Source organism: Grampus griseus (assembly GCF_964374135.1).
Source record: "Grampus griseus genome assembly, chromosome: 20".
In the NCBI taxonomy this organism is placed as follows: Eukaryota; Metazoa; Chordata; class Mammalia; order Artiodactyla; family Delphinidae; genus Grampus; species Grampus griseus.
In genome coordinates, this window is record NC_139014.1 from 17,772,982 (window position 1) to 17,791,308 (window position 18,327).

The window sequence follows — 18,327 nt, forward strand, 5'->3', positions numbered from 1 at the left end:
TTCATTTAAAGGAAACAAAAGTTCTAAGGAAAGCTCCTTCAAGAGTTTTATTCGTTCATAACAGAACTCAAATGCACATAAGTTTTCCAAGCACTGAAGATCTAAGGTTATTTTCCAGACCTTTTACTTGTTATATATTTTCAATAAGGTCTTGATGAACCCCTCCACCCCCCATATCCTCTTAGAGTTCTTTTAGTGTAGCAAATGACTTGATGATCACTGTCCAGTTGATCTGTCTTTGCTGTTATTTCTTTAAGGAAAAAGTCCCACCTTGGGCCCTGAGTATTGATTTACCGGAATGAGTAGTTAAATGAGAGATCGGAAGCTAGAGCTAGTTTTTTCACTTTCTCTCACCTTCTCCCCTCCCCCTGCATTATTTTAGAGGAGGTTGCTCATGCTCTCAAGTAGCAGTACAAAAATCTCACACCCTGACCCAACCAGTATGAAAACAACCGCTGTAGCACAAAGTGTCCTTCCCGTGTCCCCAGCTGAAATTGGGGGAGGGACAAAGCCCAATTGTTACTTTACCCCATCCTGTCTGCCTGCTAGAAGGCCTGTTTCCTACCCTAATGGTTTCTGCCTAACAAATGGTGTTTCTTTTTTACAGCATTATGATCCTGGACTTGTTGTGGTGATGGTAAACTTAGCAGTGGTAATTTTTTATTTTCAGACTGAATTACTCCTTTTGTCATCAGTGCACCAATATGTTAGGCTTAATTTCTCTGTTGTAGCCTTCATCCTTCTGCTTGGTCTTTTTCATTTTCCTTTCCTTTCCTTATGCAACTTGTCTGATCCTTGTTCATTAAAGGGTAATGTTAAGAAGGGATATATCTGTTTGTGTTAGAACTGCCAAAAAAAAAATCAGTTAAAACATTAAATTCTAATACTGTAAAAACTTGATTTCCCCACAATATAATGGGCACTAGCACTTGCTACTGCAATCTATAAATAAATCAAAACAAACTTTGACTGCCTTAGAAGGCAAAAGTACTAATGCAGAGTTTATAACAGGGGTTTACAGAGGTAATGAATTTATACCAAAATTTTCTTGATTCTTACAAAGCAAATTCTCATAAATCGAAAGATATCAAATCAAAAAAAAAGGAAAATTACTTTGACATTTGTTTTCAATTCTTTCATTGGACCATTTCTTTTTACCAGTAAATCCCTGATTGAGACGTTATGAAAGTGATATTGCACCTAGGAAGTCATTTTTATAACCTGTCTTTAATTTGGTCCTTTTGCTAAAGATTGCAGTCACTGCTTATTTATTATACCATTGGGCATCAGGTAATAATGCATTTTTATTTTGTTTAACTGACAGTATTTGATAGTATCTAAAAGAAGGCTGTATTTTAGAACTTTGTTCTCTTTTCTGGCATGAGATGTTCTTTATTAAACATTTTTTTCACTGTTCCTAATTACCTTCTTATTGTTTACAAGCAATAATGGGATATTGGTGATAAGTAATTGAACTTCTGAATTTGTTTTTCATTACTTTTTGAAACACAAATTAATCCCACAAATACAGAGCAACTGGATACAAGTGGTTGCTGGTCACTTTGGAAACAGTTTCTTTTTTTTTCCTCCTGGACTAATCCTAGTCATGATCATGGCTTTTATTGCTTTTTTTTTTTTTCCAAATTTGCTTTTGGTAATATCTCAGATTTAGACTGACAAAACTCAACTTTTAGCCCAAAGGTATAATATATATGTGTGTATAACAAAAAAACAAAAATAAAAAAACAGTTGTTTACACCAGCCTGAGTGAAGTGATGAGGGAAGTAAACATTGTGTTTTTTCACTAAAGGTATACAACGGATAAGGTAAGTCCTCTTTTCAGTGGGCTTACATCACAATAAACAGCGCAAGTTGTGATGTAAAACAGCTGTGGTAGTAAAGTGCTTGTCTGCCCCATTTTGCTTTGTTTGGCTGGTTATGAGTGGATTAAATATACATTTTTTAAAATCTCCAGCATAGATAAATTAGTTTAAAGTCAATTTTCTTCGCAACTAGTCCTTTTCACAGCTTACTGATTGCCACAGCCAGTGTTAAATCCACTCTGGAAAATGGGACCTCAGAGCACCAGTTTAAAAGTGAAACTACTTTTTGTTCCTAAGGGCAACTAACTGTTGCTTTCTATTTAATTTTTTTCACCACCTCATTTAATTGTAAAGCATCTTTTGAAAACAAAAAATATATTAAACACGCTGAGTTGCTGTTATTGAATTTTCCTGTATCATGTTTGAAACTGTGCTCTTCCGATTTAAACATGTCAGTTGAGATATTTATTACCAGTTTTAAAAGTGTGTGTGGGAAGATGTCAGTGGACAGTAAGAGTGAAGTGATTTTTGGTGGAAAGTTATTTGGAGGTCTTTTTAAAAAGGAATTTCTAATGTTTTTGATTTTAAACTTCCTGGTGCCATTGCTTAGAAGTGCTTTTGCATTACTTATTTAATTTTGCCATAGTAATCTGGAATCATCCCCAACTGGAAGGTCAACCAAGGTGGTTAGTTGGGCTTGAACTGGGAGAGGTAGGTTTGGTTGTAAGCTGTGAGAATGGCTTGTGTTTGGTTCACTGTAGCTTTCTGGTCTCTGCACTCCAAGGCAAGATCTCTAACCACCCAAACCCAATGTGTAAAGCGAACTGTTGACTTAGCTTTGCATCTAACCTTAATTATATGTTCCTGTTACAGGGAGAACAGATCCCATTCCAATCGTTGTCAAGTATGATGTCATGGGCATGGGTCGCATGGAAATGGAGGTAAGTTGATCTCATTGGTTCACTTGTTTTTGGGATATTTAAAATTGATACTAATTCCAAATTCAGATGTAGTTTTAATGTTTTTGAGGGGAAATTTTAAAATGTATTTTACATTCTCATTTAGTGCTGCCTTTGAGGCAGGTAGGTGGCAAATAATGCCCCTGTTATAAAGAAGTTGAGTGGTTTCCCGAGGGTTATGCCACAAGGCAAGATCAGATTTAAACCCAGACCCCGGTGCTCATTTCCATAGGCAGTGTTGCTTAACTCTTAAAATAATTGCTGTGGTAGAAGCTTTGCCCCTGTAGAGCTATGTACAGCTGTCATCTGTGATATCTTCTTTTCATTGCCTGAAATATTTTTCTCCATTTACTCCTAATTCTTTGGCATTGAACATTGAAGTAAAGTCTGTTATCATCAACACATGTGCCTGTTGGGAACCACCAGCATGAAAAGATTAATGAACTATTTTGCATGCTGTTTTCTCTGTGGGGTGAAAATAAAGCAAGAGGTAGCTGAGCAAAAAGTTAGAAGTTTCTTATTTTCATACAGTACTGTAGTTGTGTAAATGATTTTTTTATGGCTAATTGGGGGTACTTTAGGAAATAAGACTAATTATATCTGTTTTTGTTAAGCTTGATTATGCCGAAGATGCTACCGAACGGCGCCGTGTCCTAGAAGTAGAAAAAGAAGACACGGAAGAACTGAGACAGAAGTACAAGGTACTTAAATGAAGCCATTCTTGCATGTGGGATGTTCACACTGAGATATTCATTTTGGTGAAAAGAATCTGTTGACAGCAACATTTGTTTGACCTTTGCTGGTGATTAGTCTTAGACCTCGGGTTTCTGTTACTTTCTTATTTATTGCTTCTGTAAAAACTATAGAGATAATAATAACCACTTTGTATTATTATCTGTTGGGGAGAGTGCATTAGTGTTTGAAAATGCAGTGCCAGGTATACATTAGGTAGTAATAGCAGTAAAAATTGGTGAGTCCTTTGAGAGCTTGATACCTGTTGATAAGCCTTTTCTTTTTTAATGGATGAGGTGTTTGACGAATGACAAACAATTGAGAACTTCAGTATCTTCCTTTTTAAGCAGGTAGTTATAGAAAACTGCAGCTTAAAACATGTTATAAGTTAGCTTTCAAAAAGACTGACAAGGGTACATGCCTTTCAAGATGTTTTAGTAAGCCCAGTCGCTACCATAAAATAGGTAAATTTGAAGATAAGAAAGAGAATTAGTGAAGATCATCATATAGAAGCTGATTTTGGTCATGATACTTAAGGTGAGAAGAGAGAAAAGGGATTCATTTTAAAAAATCTGTTTTACCGTAAAAAAATATATAAAGCAAAAACTGACAGAACTACAAGGAGCAATGTTATACCTACCACGGTTGTTGGAGATTTTAATATACCTCTCAGTAATTGATAAAAGTAGAGGAAAACAATCAGCAGGGGTGTTTGGAAGACTGGAACATCTCATTTAACAAATTTCACCTAATGATTATATAGAACTATACACCCAATCACTTTGAAAGTGACAAATTTCAAATATATATGAAACATTTATTTAAAAAAATTTTTTACCATGTGCTGTGTCATAAAGTATCAACAGATTTCAAAGAACTGAAATCAAGTTATCAAGCCATAAAACAAGTTTTAAAAGATTTTTAAAAATCTCTGTTTCAAAATTAAGAAGCACATTTTTACATGTAACCTGTCAGTAAAAGAAGAAATCACAATGGTAATTGGAAAATATTTTGGACTGAAAGATAAAAATGCTACACATCAAAACTTGTAAGATAAGCTAAAGCAATATGATATATGATAGCAAATACATGTCCTTTTTTTTTAACATCTTTATTGTAGTATAATTGCTTTACAATGCTGTGTTAGTTTCTGCTGTATAACAAAGTGAGTCAGCTATACATATGCATACATCCCCTTATCTCCTCCCTCTTTCGTCTCCCTCCCACCCTCCCTATCCCACGCCTCTAGGTGCACACAAAGCTGATTTCCCTGTGCTATGCAGCTGCTTCTCACTAGCTATCTATTTTACATTTGGTAGTGTATATATGTCCATGTCACTCTGTCACTTTGTCCCAGCTTACCCTTCCCCCTCCCCGTGTCCTCAAGTCCATTCTCTACATCTGCGTCTTTATTCCTGTCCTGCCCCTGGGTTCTTCAGAACCTTTTTTTTTTTTTTTTTTGGATTCCATATATATGTGTTAGCACACGGTATTTGTTTTTCTCTTTCTGACTTACTTCACTCTGTATGACAAACTCTAGGTCCATCCACCTCCCTACAAATAACTCAATTTCGTTTCTTTTTATGGCTGAGTAATAATATTCCATCATATATGTGCCACATCTTCTTTATCCATTCATCTGTCTATGGACACTTAGGTTGCTTCCATGACCTGGCTATTGTAAATAGAGCTGCAGTGAACATTGTGGTACATGGCTCTTTTTTAATTATGGTTTTCTCAGGGTATATGCCCAGTAGTGGGATTGCTGGGTTGTATAGTAGTTCCATTTTTAGTTTTCTGAGGAACCTCCACACTGTTCTTCATAGTGGCTGTATTAGTGTACATTCCCACCAACAGTGCAAGAGGGTTCCCTTTTCTCCACACCCTCTCTGGCGTTTATTGTTTGTAGATTTTTTTTTTTTTCCCCGGTACGCGGGCCTCTCTCTCACTGTTGTGGCCTCTCCTGTTGCGGAGCACAGGCTCTGGACGCGCAGGCTCAGCAGCCATGGCTCACGGGCCCAGCCGCTCTGCAGCATGTGGGATCTTCCTGGACCGGGGCATGAACCCGTGTCCACTGCATCGGCGGGCGGCGGACTCTCAACCACTGCGCCACCAGGGAAGCCCTGTTTGTAGATTTTTTGACGATGGCCATTCTGGCTCTTCTGACGGAGTGAGGTGATACCTCATTGTAGTTTTGATTTGCATTTCTCTAATGATTAGTGATGTTCAGCGCCCTTTCATGTGTTTGTTGGCAATCTGTATATCTTCTTTGGAGAAATGTCTATTTAGGTATTGATAGCAAATACATGTCCTTAAATGCTTATCTTAGAAAAAAAAAGGCAGGAAATAAATGAAGTAAACGTTCCTCTTGGGAAGTTAGCAAAAGAATAGCAAAATAAACCCAAAGAATGTTAAAGAAAAGAAATAATGAAGATAAGATAAAGATAAGAACACAAAAGAATGAAACAGAAAACAAACATACAACAAATCCATAAGTTAGTTCTTTGACATACTTGTGATATTAAGAAAGAAAAGAACATAGAAAACCAATGTCAATAATGAAAAAAAGAGGATATCATTGCAGATGCAGCAGGCACTAAAAGGTAAACATAGTATGGATAACTTTATGCTTTGAATGCAAAGATAGGTTTAAGTGGACAAATTTCTAAAGAATATAACTTGCTAAAATAGACTTGAAGAGAATAGAAAACCTTGGTAATCCTATAACATATATAAATTATATAAATTGAATCTGTGGTGAAAAATCTTTCCATACAGCCCAAATAATTTCATAGTGAGTTCTATCACAATTCATAAAAGAAGTAACTTCAGTCTTGACCAACAATTTCTTTTTTTTTTTTTTTTTCCATTCAAGAGGGTATTAAATTGTTTATTTATTACACATGATAATGGATGATACACAAGCTTCATTCCCATCTATATCTGGTACCATAATCCAATTTAGATATATTGCATAGGATGTGCCAACAATCATATATTAATAATCAAAAAACTCCATGACTTGGCTTGGGTGACCCTTTTTCACGGTGAACTCCAAGGTCACAACGCAGTAACTGTCAGTTCAACTACACCAAGGTTTCAGAAGACAGTAGCTTCTCCACCAAAGCAGGTTGTAAATAAATTTTGAATGGAACCTGGCATCACCCTGAAGGAATACTAACTTCACACTGTTGGGGTGGTTTACCAAAATGGCTTCAGAGTAGACTAACTTTACACAGCACATTTAAAAAAAAGACACATTTATTCAGCGTCACGATCAGACTATTACATTTAGCAATCAACAGCATGGGTGCAAAAAAAAAAAAATCTACATTAAAACCCTTTGTTGGAATGCTTTACACTTTCCACAGAACAGAAACTAAAATAACCTGTTATACAATTAGTCACAAATACAGTCCTCGAGTTTTTTTGCCCATACACATGAGTATTGTCTAAAACATGTCTTCTTTGTAGCAGCTAGGCCCTGCCACCACTGTGCTTGGCTGAGTTCACAAATCTGTTGTAACCTGTAGCTTCCCTGTCACTTCTCTGGCTCTCCTCTCCTGCTAAGCTTTGTTTCCTGGCAGTAATCAAAACCTTCTGCCACTGCCATAGCTACTGCTGCTGCTGGAACCACCATAGCCACCTTGGTTTCGGGGTTTGGCAAAGTATTGGCCTCCACCACCATAGGGGCCAGAACTTCTGCCTCCAAAGTTTCCTCCTTTCATGGGTCCAAAATTTGAAGACTGATTGTTGTAACTGCCAAAATCGTTGTAGCTTCCACCACCTCCAAAATTGCTTCCATCATTACCGAATCCATTATAGCCATCCCCACTGCCACCATATCCACCACCACCGCGGCTGCCACCAAAGCCACCTCGACCGCTGAAGTTTCCTCCACGACCAAAGTTGTCATTCCCACCAAAACCACCTCCACGACCACCACCAAAGTTTCCAGAACCACTTCGACCTCTTTGGCTGGATGAAGCACTAGCCATCTCTTGCTTAGATAGGGCTTTCCTTACTTCACAGTTGTGGCCATTCACAGTGTGGTATTTCTGAATGACAATCTTGTCTACAGAGTCATGATCATCAAAGGTTACAAAAGCAAAGCCTCTCTTTTTGCCACTGCCTCGGTCAGTCATGATTTCAATCACTTCAATTTTCCCATACTGTTCAAAATAATCTCTTAGATGATGTTCTTCAGTGTCTTCTTTAATGCCACCAACAAAAATCTTTTTCACAGTTAAGTGGGCACCAGGTCTTTGAGAATCTTCTCTTGAGACGGCCCTCTTTGGTTCCACAACTCTTCCATCCACCTTGTGTGGCCTTGCATTCATGGCCGCATCCACCTCCTCCACAGTGGCATATGTGACAAACCCGAAGCCTCTGGAGCGCTTGGTGTTTGGATCTCTCATTACCACACAATCTGTGAGCGTTCCCCACTGCTCAAAATGGCTCCTCAGACTCTCATCGGTTGTTTCAAAGCTCAAACCTCCGATGAAGAGCTTCCGCAGCTGTTCGGGCTCTTTGGGTGACTCTGACTTAGACATAACGGCAGTGGAGGGTGGGGGGAGACGTCAACGATGCTTACTCGGCGGCGTCCACGAGCAGAAAGAAGTAAGCTACCGAACGTATCTTGACCAACAATTTCTGATCTTCCAGAGAATTGAAAATGAAGAAAAACTCTCAGCTCATTTGATTAGAGACTAGATGGTAACTCCTGACAAGGACAGTATGATAAGAATAATTATATGACATTGATGTATAACACAGATGCAGATCTTAAAACACCATAACCAATTTAGGATATACCATGACCAAGTTATCCCACGAATGCAAGATTGATATAATGTTAAAATCAATTCATGTAGTCAACCATATTAGATGATTAAAGGAAAAAAATTATATGATCATCTCAATAGATGCAAAAAAACCAAGAGCATTATATAAAATTCAACATTCATTCATGATGAAAAGTCTTGTCCAACTTGACAAAGAAAGGACCTTTTTTAACCAGGTGGAATGCCTACAAAAACTATATAGGAGACATCATAGTTAATATTGAAAAGTCGAAAGCTTTCCTTTTGAGATGGGGAAACATAACAGGGATACCTGCTGTCATTGTTTGTATTAAATATTGTTCTGGTGGTCTTAAGCAGCACAGTAAGGCAGACAGGCAAAAACAAACAAAGGTGCAAGAGATGAAAGGGAGAGACAGAACTGTCATTGTTTGCAGGTATGATTATGTTCATGATATCCAAGAAAATTTACAGATTAGTTACACAAATAACAGTTTAGCAGGATGCTAGATACAAAATCATACATTTTTTTTTCAAAATCATACATTTAAATTTTCATATTAGAAAATGGATATAACAAAAATGTCACCAACTGTAATAGCAAAAAAAAAAATATGAAACACTTGGGTATGGATCTAATGAGATGCGGGAGACTTAAGGCAAAAATTCTGAAGCATTATTTAGAGGCATTAAAGAACAATGAATTTTAAAAATGAGATTTTTTTATGATCATGAATTAGAAGACTCAATATTGTAAAGGTATCTGTTTTCCCCCAATTTTTCTATATATTCAAATCAATCATATAAAAATCCCAACAGGATTTTGTATGGAATTTTGTATGGAAGTATAAAGGGCCAAGAATAGTCAAAGCATTCTTAAAGTATAAGATAGAAAGCTACAGTAATTGAGACATGTGATATTGGCATAAGGATAGACCAGTGGAACAGAAAAGAGAGCCCAGTTGCCGACCCTTACATATTTGACCACTTGATAAGACAAAGATGGTATTGCAGAGAAGTGGGGGAAAGAATGAATTTTTCAGTAAAAGGTTCTGAGACAGTTGGTTATCCATATGGGAAATAGTGAATTTGAACTTCTACCCCATACCATACAATAATCAATTGCAGGTGGATTAAGGATTTAAATGTAAAAGGAAAAAACATAGAGCTTAGAAGATACAGAGGATTTTCTCTATTCACCGCACCTGATGTTATTTACTTATTTTTTATTTCAGTGATATTTTATAATGAAAATTGTTGAGCATACAGAAAAAATGAAAGATCTATATAGTGAATACCTATATACCTACCACCTATATTCTACAATTAACACTTATATAAATATTGTTTTATTATATATCAGTCACTTTTTTAAGTCCCTTTTTTTAGTTCCTAAAATATCTTTTTGATTCTTTTCCCCAAAATTTGCTATTTTTTTGTTTTTTAAACAAAAACAAAATTTTTTGCCTTTTGGTTACTATTTCTGCCTTTTTTAAAAAAACATTCTAAATGTTCTTATTTTATAATTTCTTTCAAATCTTCTATTATCTGTAGTACTTTGTAAGTGTTTTCGTAGTTTGCTGCTTCTGACTTTCTTGCAGTGGTTTGTTTCCTTGTGTGGTTTGCAGTTTTGATTGTCATCTCATTCTCTGGATGTTTTTCATATCCTGGATTTTAGAGGGGTTCTTATCGGGCAGTTCCATATGTGCTTTTGCTAGAGACTCAAGTCTTTAACTGAAGACCTGAGAACTTTATATGGACTGGTTTTAAAATGTTAATACCTAAGCTAAGGGTTCCTGCTTTGGATGAAAGGTGTACATTCTTTAGGTCCACCGATGACTGTGGTCTGAAATTCCAACCTTCTATGCATGACCTTTTCCATTTATACCTTGGTAGATGGTGAGTTTTTTGATGCGTTCAGGGGATAGCAGGTGATGATGTAGTGCTGTTTTTCTAGTCCCTGTTTCAAGGATGGAGACAACCATTCATCTCTCTGAGCATTTCGCAGGGAGAGCTTAGTAGGCCTTCTACCATCAAGGTCCTGAGGCCTCATCTTTAGGTGCCTAGGGATTGCCCTGTCATGTTGAGCTCAGCTATATGTTAATTTTTCTTTCTTTTTTTTTTTTTTGCGATACGCAGGCCTCTCACTGTTGTGGCCTCTCCCGTTGCGGAGCACAGGCTCCGGACGCGCAGGCTCAGCGGCCATGGCTCACGGGCCCAGCCGCTCCGCGGCATGTGGGATCTTCCCGGACCAGGGCACGAACCCGTGTCCCGAACCCGTGTCCCCTGCATTGGCAGGCGGACTCTCAACCACTGCGCCACCAGGGAAGCCCTGTGTGTTTTATTTTATCCAGAGTTATAATATGGGGAAATCTCTCTCTTCCTTCTCTTCCTTTTTTTCTTTCCCTGTTCTCTTTTCCCTACCCCTTTCTTTATGCACTCTTCAACCCTTTTAGACTGGCTTTAGCACTTTGCACTGAACCAGTTTATTCAAGGCTGCAAAATACCTTTATTTGCTAAATCCAGTAGACCTTTTAAAGTTCTTATTTTCTTCCACGTCCTGCTTCTTTGCATCATTCAATACAATTGACCACTCTTTTCTCTTTAAAACAATTTCTTTTCTCTTGCTTTTGAAGATTTTATAGATTCCTCCTCCTTATCTCTCTTGCTGCTTCTGTATAGATTCCTTTGTTGACTCCTCTTCTGCCTGAACTTTTTTTTGTCTCTTCTTATTTATTTGTTATGCTTAGAACATCTCATTTTTTATTGGACTCAGACTTAGAAGTAGAAGCTCTCAGAGAAGACAGCCTCCGTCTATTGACAATCTGTTCCTGGCGTTTTCCTTTGGCCTTCTTTATTGTTGCCAGAAGTTTAGCATATTCTGCAGCCTCTTCCTTATTTTTCTTAGTACGCTGTTTCTTCAGAGCAATACGCTGACATTTGTGTTGCAGAACACATGGAGTAACAAGATGGTGAATCTTGGGTGCTTTGGTCCTAGGTTTCTTACCTTTGTTTAGGGGTTTTCTCACAACATACTGGCGGACATCATCTTTATTTTTTATTTTTTTTAACACCTTTATCGGAGTGTAATTGCTTTACAATGGTGTGTTAGTTTCTGCTTTATAACAAAGTGAATCAGTTATACATATACATATATCCCCATATCGCTTCCCTCTTGCGTCTCCCTCCCTCCCACCCTCCTTATCCCACCCCTCTAGGTGGTCACAAAGCACCGAGCTGATCACCCTGTGCTATGCGGCTGCTTCCCAGCAGCTATCTGTTATACACTTGGTAGTGTATATATGTCCATGCCACTCTCTCACTTTGTCCCAACTTACCCTTCCCCATCCCCGTATCCTCAAGTCCATTCTCTAGTAAGTCTGCGTCTTTATTCCCGTCTTGCCCTTAGGTTCTTCATGACCATTTTTTTTTTGTTTTTTAGATTCCATATACATGTATTAGCGTACAGTATTTGCTTTTCTCTTTCTGACTTACTTCACTCTGTCGGACATCATCTTTAGAGAGATTGAAAAGTTTGTGGATTCTGCTAGCTCTTTTGGCGACAAGGCACAGTAGTATCAGTGAGTCAGGAATATCCTTCTTCCCTTTTTTTACGATGACCAAATTGAGAACACTCAGATTTGCATTCACAATGCAACCCCGTACAGATTTATGCTTTCTTTCTCCAGTCCTCCTTGGTCTGTAGCAGGAATGCCCCTTACTCAGTAGCAGGCGGACTCGGCCATGGGTCAAGACACCCTGCTTCATGGGGAAACCTTGTTTGTCGTTCCCACCACTGATTCGGACCACATAACCCTTCCATTCTTCACCCAGAGCGTCAGCAGCAACTTCTGTGGCCATACGCTTCTCATAAAAGGTATGAAGTTTTCGTTCATCGTTCACTTCAATGAGTTTCTGGCAGCCAGTAGCTGGGAAAGAGATGTTCCGCTTTATCCTGAAGTGGCTGATTGCCTCTGAGGTGCCACAAAAAAGAGCTGCCTAAACTTTAGATGTTGGAGTTCTTCAGGTTAGGACCTGGGCTGTCTTTTTCTGTCTAACCACTGTCCTTAAGCATAGAATCATCATGCCACTGTTTAGAAATTTTTCACGTGGTTGGCTTTTATCCTTTAGGTCTTAGCTTAAATATTACTTCAAAAGAAATCTTTCCTAACCACCCAATTTAAATAAATCCTCTACTTTATTCTCTTGCAACACTCTCATATATAATTTATAATTATAAATTTTTGCTTGTAACCTTATTTATAGGCTGACTGTGGTACTGGAAAGAAAGGGCCTTGAGGAGAGAAACTGTCTATTTGTCTGGCAATATATATACTGCATCCAGTATAGTGCCCGGCACATAAGTACTCAATAAATACGAGTTGAACAAATAAATTCTTGGAAATGATGGGGAAAACCAGGTCTATTTGATATACTATCAGAAATATAAACATTTTAGAGAATACATTTTTATTGTTTTTCAAGTAAAAGTTACACTATCAAGTAAATAATAAATACATGAAGTAGCTGAGTAATTCACAACCTCATTAGATTACACATTATATTTTGAGGCCCTTTCTCCTCTGACCAAGAAATTATTTCACTTTTGAACTCTGTGGTAGGTACAACAAGAATTACTTACTCCCATTTTATTGATCAGACTGTTTATTCAGAAATCTTGTCAACTTTGAATTATACAGCTTGCGAAACCCTCTCCCCTTCTTGATGTCACTCCTTTATTTCATATTTGTTCTTCACCTTCACATGACCTCGGAACCTTGACTTTAGTAACTTAGCCCCTCCTTAATTTATACTTCTTGAGCACCACAAATTGATTTTTTACTTCTCTCAACACTTTGATTCCAACTTCTTTTCTTCCTAATCCTTTTTTTGTCATACCTACTCACCAAGAACCTATCCCCACTCAGAAATATTTGCATTCTTCATTTCTGTGTCTTTACTGTAGTGCAGTGTGGGACTGGTGCCAACTCACTGGACTCCCAGAACTGCCAAGGAATCCTTTTACGCATCAACTCCCTCTTAGTCTCTTCAGCTGTCATTCTCAAACATTGATCTTTAAGCCCTCATCTTCCCTCAGCTACCCTTGTCCTTCCTCCATCTTCCCTTACTCCTAGTAGAAAACTTAAAGAAAATGTGAACTATCAAATGGGAGTGCCTTCTTCTACCTGTAATATCTGCCATCAAACTTGGGTCTACCTCTTCCCATCCTTAAATATTTCTCCCTTGTTTCATAATCTGTCAAATGAAAATTCCTAACTACATCTGAATTCTGGATCCTAATCCTCTCTGTATTATCAAGGACCTTACATCTTTTTTCCTATCTTGGCAAACTCACTTTGCACTCATTCATTTCCTATCACCAATAAACATGCTCACACATTCTTGGGGGAAAAGAACCACTAAAATTACAAAAAAAAACCCTAACTCTGTTGACTCTTACTCTCTGTAACTGCCATCTTTTCTTTTTACTTGTCTTAAGAACCAAAATTCTGAAAGGATAGTCTCTACATTCACTGCCTTCTATTCTTTTTTTTTTTAATTTTCATTTTTATGAAAGTTGTACATAGTTTTAAAGCAAATAGCTTTACCCATGCTTTTAACTGAAAACAAAAACAAAAACTGCAGTCCCGTTTTGATACCCTTAGTATCTTGTTAAATATTGATAAGATATTTAAAAAATATGTGTAAGATATGAAGAGTAACTACAGACACTTGTGTGTCTTCTGTTCAGTTTAAGAAGAACATTATCCATAACTTTATGATCCCGTCCCATTTCTTCCTCCTTCAGAGGTAAGCACTGTCCTGGATTTTGTGTTTATCATTCACTTGCAATTTTTCAGGTAGGTTTTTGCTGTTGTTGAGATAAAATTCACCGTTTTAACCATTATATAATACAGAGTTTAGTGACTTAGCATATTCACAATGTTGTACAACTGTCACCACTAATTCCAGAACATTTACATCACCCCAAGAAGAAACCTTGTACCCTTTAGCAGTCATTCCTCATTCCCCCTCTTCTCCATCCCCCAGCAACCACTTTCTGTCTCTATACATTTGCCTATTCTGGACATTTCATATAAATTAAATCATTCAATATGTGGCCTTTTGTATCTGACTTCTTTTACTTAGCATAACGTTTTCAAAGTTCATCCATATAAATAGCATGTATCAGTACTTTACTCCTTTTTAGGGCTGAATAATATTGCATTGTATGAATATACTAGTTTGTTTAATTATTCATCAGTTAATGGACATATGAGTTGTTTCCACTTTTTGGCTGTTATGAATAATGCTGCTTTGAATATCTTGTACAAGTTTTTGTGTGAATATATTTTTCAATTCTCTTTTGTATATACCTAGGAATGGCATTGCTAGTTATATGGTAACTCAGTGTTTAACTTTTAAGGAACCGCCAGACTCTTTTCCACAAATGGTTGCACCATTTTGTTTTCTCACTCGTACTATATGAGAGTTACAATTTCTCTACATTCTCATCAACACTTATTGTTTTCTGTCTTTTCTATTATAGCCATCCTAGTAGGTGTGAAGTAGTAGTACCTTCTTGTGGTTTTGGTTGAGCATATTTTCATGTGCTTATTGGCCTTTTTTTTTTTTTTTTTGCTGTACACGGGCCTCTCACTGTTGTGGCCTCTCCCGTTGCAGAGCACAGCCTCCGGACGCGCAGGCTCATCAGCCATGGCTCATGGGCCTAGCCGCTCCGCGGCATGTGGGATCTTCCTGGACCAGGGCACGAACCCATGTCCCCTGCATTGGCAGGCGGACTCCCAACCACTGCGCCACCAGGGAAGCCCCTTATTGGCCTTTTTAACTATGTTCTTTGGAGAAATGTCTTCAGATCTTTTGCCTATTTTTTAAATTGGGCTGTCCTTTTATTGTTGCGTTATAAGAATTCTATATGAATTCTGGAATGAGTCCCTTGTCAGGTGTATGACTTGCAAATATTTTCTTCCACTTTTTGTTGTCATTTCACTTGATAATGCCCTTTGGTGCTCAGAGTTTTAAAATTTGATGAAGTCCATTTTATCTTTGTTTCTTTTGTTGCCGGTGTTTTTGATGTCATATTTAAGAACCCATTGCCTAATCCAAGGCCATGAAAAGTTACACCTATGCTTCCTTCTAAGAGTTTTATAGTTTTAGCTCTTAACATTTAGGTCTTTGATATATTTTGAATTAATTTTTATATGTCATGTGGGCTTCCCTGTTGGCGGAGTGGTTAAGAATCTGCCTGCCAATGCAAGGGACACGGGTTCGAGCCCTGGTCTGGGAAGATTCCACATGTGGTGGAGCAACTAAGCCCGTGTGCCACAACTACTGAAGCCTGCGCGCCTAGAGCCTGTGCTCTGCAACAAGAGAAGCCACGGCAATGAGAAGCCCGCGTACCACAACGAAGAGTAGCCCCCGCTCACCTGCAACTAGAGAAAGCCCACGCACAGCAACGAAGACCCAACACAGCCATAAATAAATAAATTTATTTTTAAAAATTTTATATGTCATGTTTGGTAGGGGGTCCAAATTCAGTCTTTTGCATGTGCCTACCTAGTTGTCCCAGCACTATTTGTTGAAAAGACTATTTTATCCCCATTGAATGGTCTTGGCCATTCGAAAATCAGTTGACCATAAATATATGGGGTTTTTCCTCTCAATTATTGGTATATTCCATTGATCTTTATGTCTTTGCAGTAACACTCTCTTGATTACTGTTGCTTTGTAACAAGTTTTGCAATTGAGAAGTGTGAGCCCTTCTACTTTATTCATTTTCAGGATTGTTTTGGCTGTTCTTGGTCCCTTGTAATCCTATGTGAATTTTAGAATCAGCTTGTCAATTTCTACAAAGAAGTCAGCTGGGATTCTGATAAAGATTATGTTGAATCAGTAGATCAGTTTGGGGAGTATTGCCATCTTAACAATGTTAAGTCTTCCAGTCCATGAACATAGGATGTTTTTTCATTTATTTACGTCTTCTTTATTTCTTTCAATAATGTTTTTTTTAAGCTCTGTTTCTTTTGTTAAATTTAATCCTAAGAATTCTCATTTTTTATGCTACTGTGATATTTTTATATTGATCTTGTATCCTACAACTTTGCTAAACTCATTTAGCAGCTCTAGTAGGTTTTTTTGGTGAATTCTTTAGGGTTTATTACATATAATACCATATCATCTGTGAAAAAAGATAGCTTTACTTCTTCTTTCTCCCGTCTGCTTTCCCATCTGGATGCCTTTTTTTTTTTTTTTTTAACATGTCTAATCGCCCTGCTTAGAACTTCCAATATAATGTTGAGTAGAAATGACAAGAGCAGATAGCTCTGTCGTAGAGGGGAAGAGACATCTTTGTTCTGATTTTAATGGGCAAGCTTTCAGTCTTTAACTTTTTTTTTTTTAAGTGAAAACTTTTATATTTTGAATTAGTCAGCTGGACTCAGTTTAGATGATCCCAATTTTGTTGGCAACATCCAAAGCGTCATAGTCAGGAGCCAGTCGAACATATGCCTTCTTCTCTCCATCAGGCCTGATCAGGGTGTTGACCTTAGCCACGTCAATGTCATAGAGCTTCTTCACAGCCTGTTTAATTTGGTGCTTGTTAGCCTTGACATCCACAGTGAACACCAGTGTGTTGTTGTTTTCTATTTTCTTCATGGCTGACTCGGTGATGAGGGGGAACTTGATGATGGCATAGTGGTCAAGCTTGTTTCTCCTAGGGGCGCTCTTCCGAGGATATTTGGGCTGCCTCCTGAGCCGCAGTGTTTTGGGCCGTCGGAAGGTGGGTGACGTCCGGATCTTCTTTTTTTTGTGGCTGTGTACGCCTTTCAGCACTGCTTTCTTGGCCTTCAAAGCCTTTGCTTTGGCTTCGGCTTTGGGAGGGGCAGGGACTTCCTTCTTCGCTTTCGGCGCCATCTTCGTGAAAAGGGGGGTCTTTAACTTTTAAGTATGATGTTAGCTGGGGGGTTTTCATAGATGCCCTTATCAGATTGAGGAAGTTCCCTTCTATTTGTAGTTTGTTGAGTGTTTTTCTTATGAAAGGGTGATACATTTTGTCAAATGCTGTTTTTGCATCTATGAAAAAAATAACATGAGGTTCCCCCCACCCCCATTAATGTCGTATATTATATAGATTTCATTTTCATATGTTGAACCACCTTGCATTCCTGGGATAGATCCTACTTGGTCATGGTCATGGTGTATAATCTTTTTAGTATGCTGCTGGATTTGGTTTGCTAGCATTTTGTTCAGGATTTTTGCATCTATATTTATAAGAGATGTTAGTCTGTAGTTTTCTTGTGATGTCTTTGTATCAGGGTAATACTGGTCTCATGGAATGAATTAGAAAGTGTTATCAACTCTTTTATTTTCTCTTCCTTTTTAAGATGGTTTTACCATGTGTTTCATATCCCTAAATGTGTATTGTTTAATTTAACTGTTTTTGACTTTTATATAAATGGATTCATATATTTCCTGGTATACACGTATGAGAGTTTATCCAGGGTATGGCTTTTATTTGTTATTATTTGATTGCTTTAAAGTAGTTAAACCTGTGTGTTTTTCCTAAACACTGCTTCACCTGTAGCCTGTGTATATTGATATATAATGTTGTCCTTATCATTTTTTCCCTAGATATTCTAGTTTCAGATTTGTAGAAAGGCCTTTTTAAAAATGTTAATTCCCAGTTTCATTGTACTGTGTTCATATATGTTGCTCATATTATTTCTTCTTTGGGGGATTTATTATGGTTTCCTCTGTAGCCTAGTAGGGTCTTTTGGGGTGAGTGTTCTATGAGTACTTTTATAAAAGATGTATGCCCTATTTTCAGGCACATAACTGTGTTAAAATATCCTTAAGGTGTTCTGTATCCTTGTTTATTTTTTATCTCTTTGACCTGTCATGTAATGAGATGATTTGAGTCTCCTTGCTTTAGTATGTTCATGTGTTTCCCTTGAATCTCCTCTAATTTCTGTTTTATGGATGTTGCTGCTA

At 37.7% G+C, this 18,327-nt stretch overlaps 3 protein-coding genes and 1 pseudogene across 14 annotated transcripts in view; 1 reads left to right on the forward strand and 3 right to left on the reverse strand.

The window, feature by feature from the left end:
• Positions 1-18,327, forward strand: part of GPATCH8 (G-patch domain containing 8) — a 100,439-nt gene that overhangs the window by 51,970 nt on the left and 30,142 nt on the right. For 4 of the 11 annotated variants that reach the window (XM_082680039.1, XM_082680045.1, XM_082680038.1 and 1 more), the window contains 2 exons: positions 2,697-2,764; positions 3,397-3,483. In XM_082680039.1, the coding sequence (XP_082536165.1) occupies positions 2,697-2,764; positions 3,397-3,483 (155 nt within the window). Of the gene's footprint in view, positions 1-607; positions 2,765-3,396; positions 3,484-18,327 lie in introns of all 11 variants that reach the window. The other 7 variants (XM_082680041.1, XM_082680040.1, XM_082680043.1 and 4 more) reach the window with 3 other exon arrangements.
• On the reverse strand, positions 6,758-8,135 carry LOC309838792 (heterogeneous nuclear ribonucleoprotein A1). Its single transcript, XM_082680106.1, has one exon. The coding sequence runs from the start codon at positions 8,065-8,067 to the stop codon at positions 7,105-7,107; it is 963 nt and encodes a 320-aa protein (XP_082536232.1). The 5' UTR covers positions 8,068-8,135; the 3' UTR covers positions 6,758-7,104.
• Positions 11,095-13,376, reverse strand: LOC309837864 (small ribosomal subunit protein eS6-like; annotated as a pseudogene). The gene is made up of 3 exons: positions 13,310-13,376; positions 11,818-12,290; positions 11,095-11,351 (listed from the first exon to the last, which is right to left on the reverse strand). The product of its transcript is annotated as a small ribosomal subunit protein eS6-like (transcript).
• LOC309838800 (large ribosomal subunit protein uL23-like) lies at positions 16,725-17,257 on the reverse strand. Its single transcript, XM_082680120.1, has one exon. The coding sequence runs from the start codon at positions 17,248-17,250 to the stop codon at positions 16,780-16,782; it is 471 nt and encodes a 156-aa protein (XP_082536246.1). The 5' UTR covers positions 17,251-17,257; the 3' UTR covers positions 16,725-16,779.

Coding starts and splice junctions, on each gene's coding strand:
- LOC309838800 (XM_082680120.1), bottom strand. CDS start 17,250: ATGGCGCCGAAAGCGAAGAAGGAAGTCCCTGCCCCTCCCAAAGCCGAA.
- LOC309838792 (XM_082680106.1), bottom strand. CDS start 8,067: ATGTCTAAGTCAGAGTCACCCAAAGAGCCCGAACAGCTGCGGAAGCTC.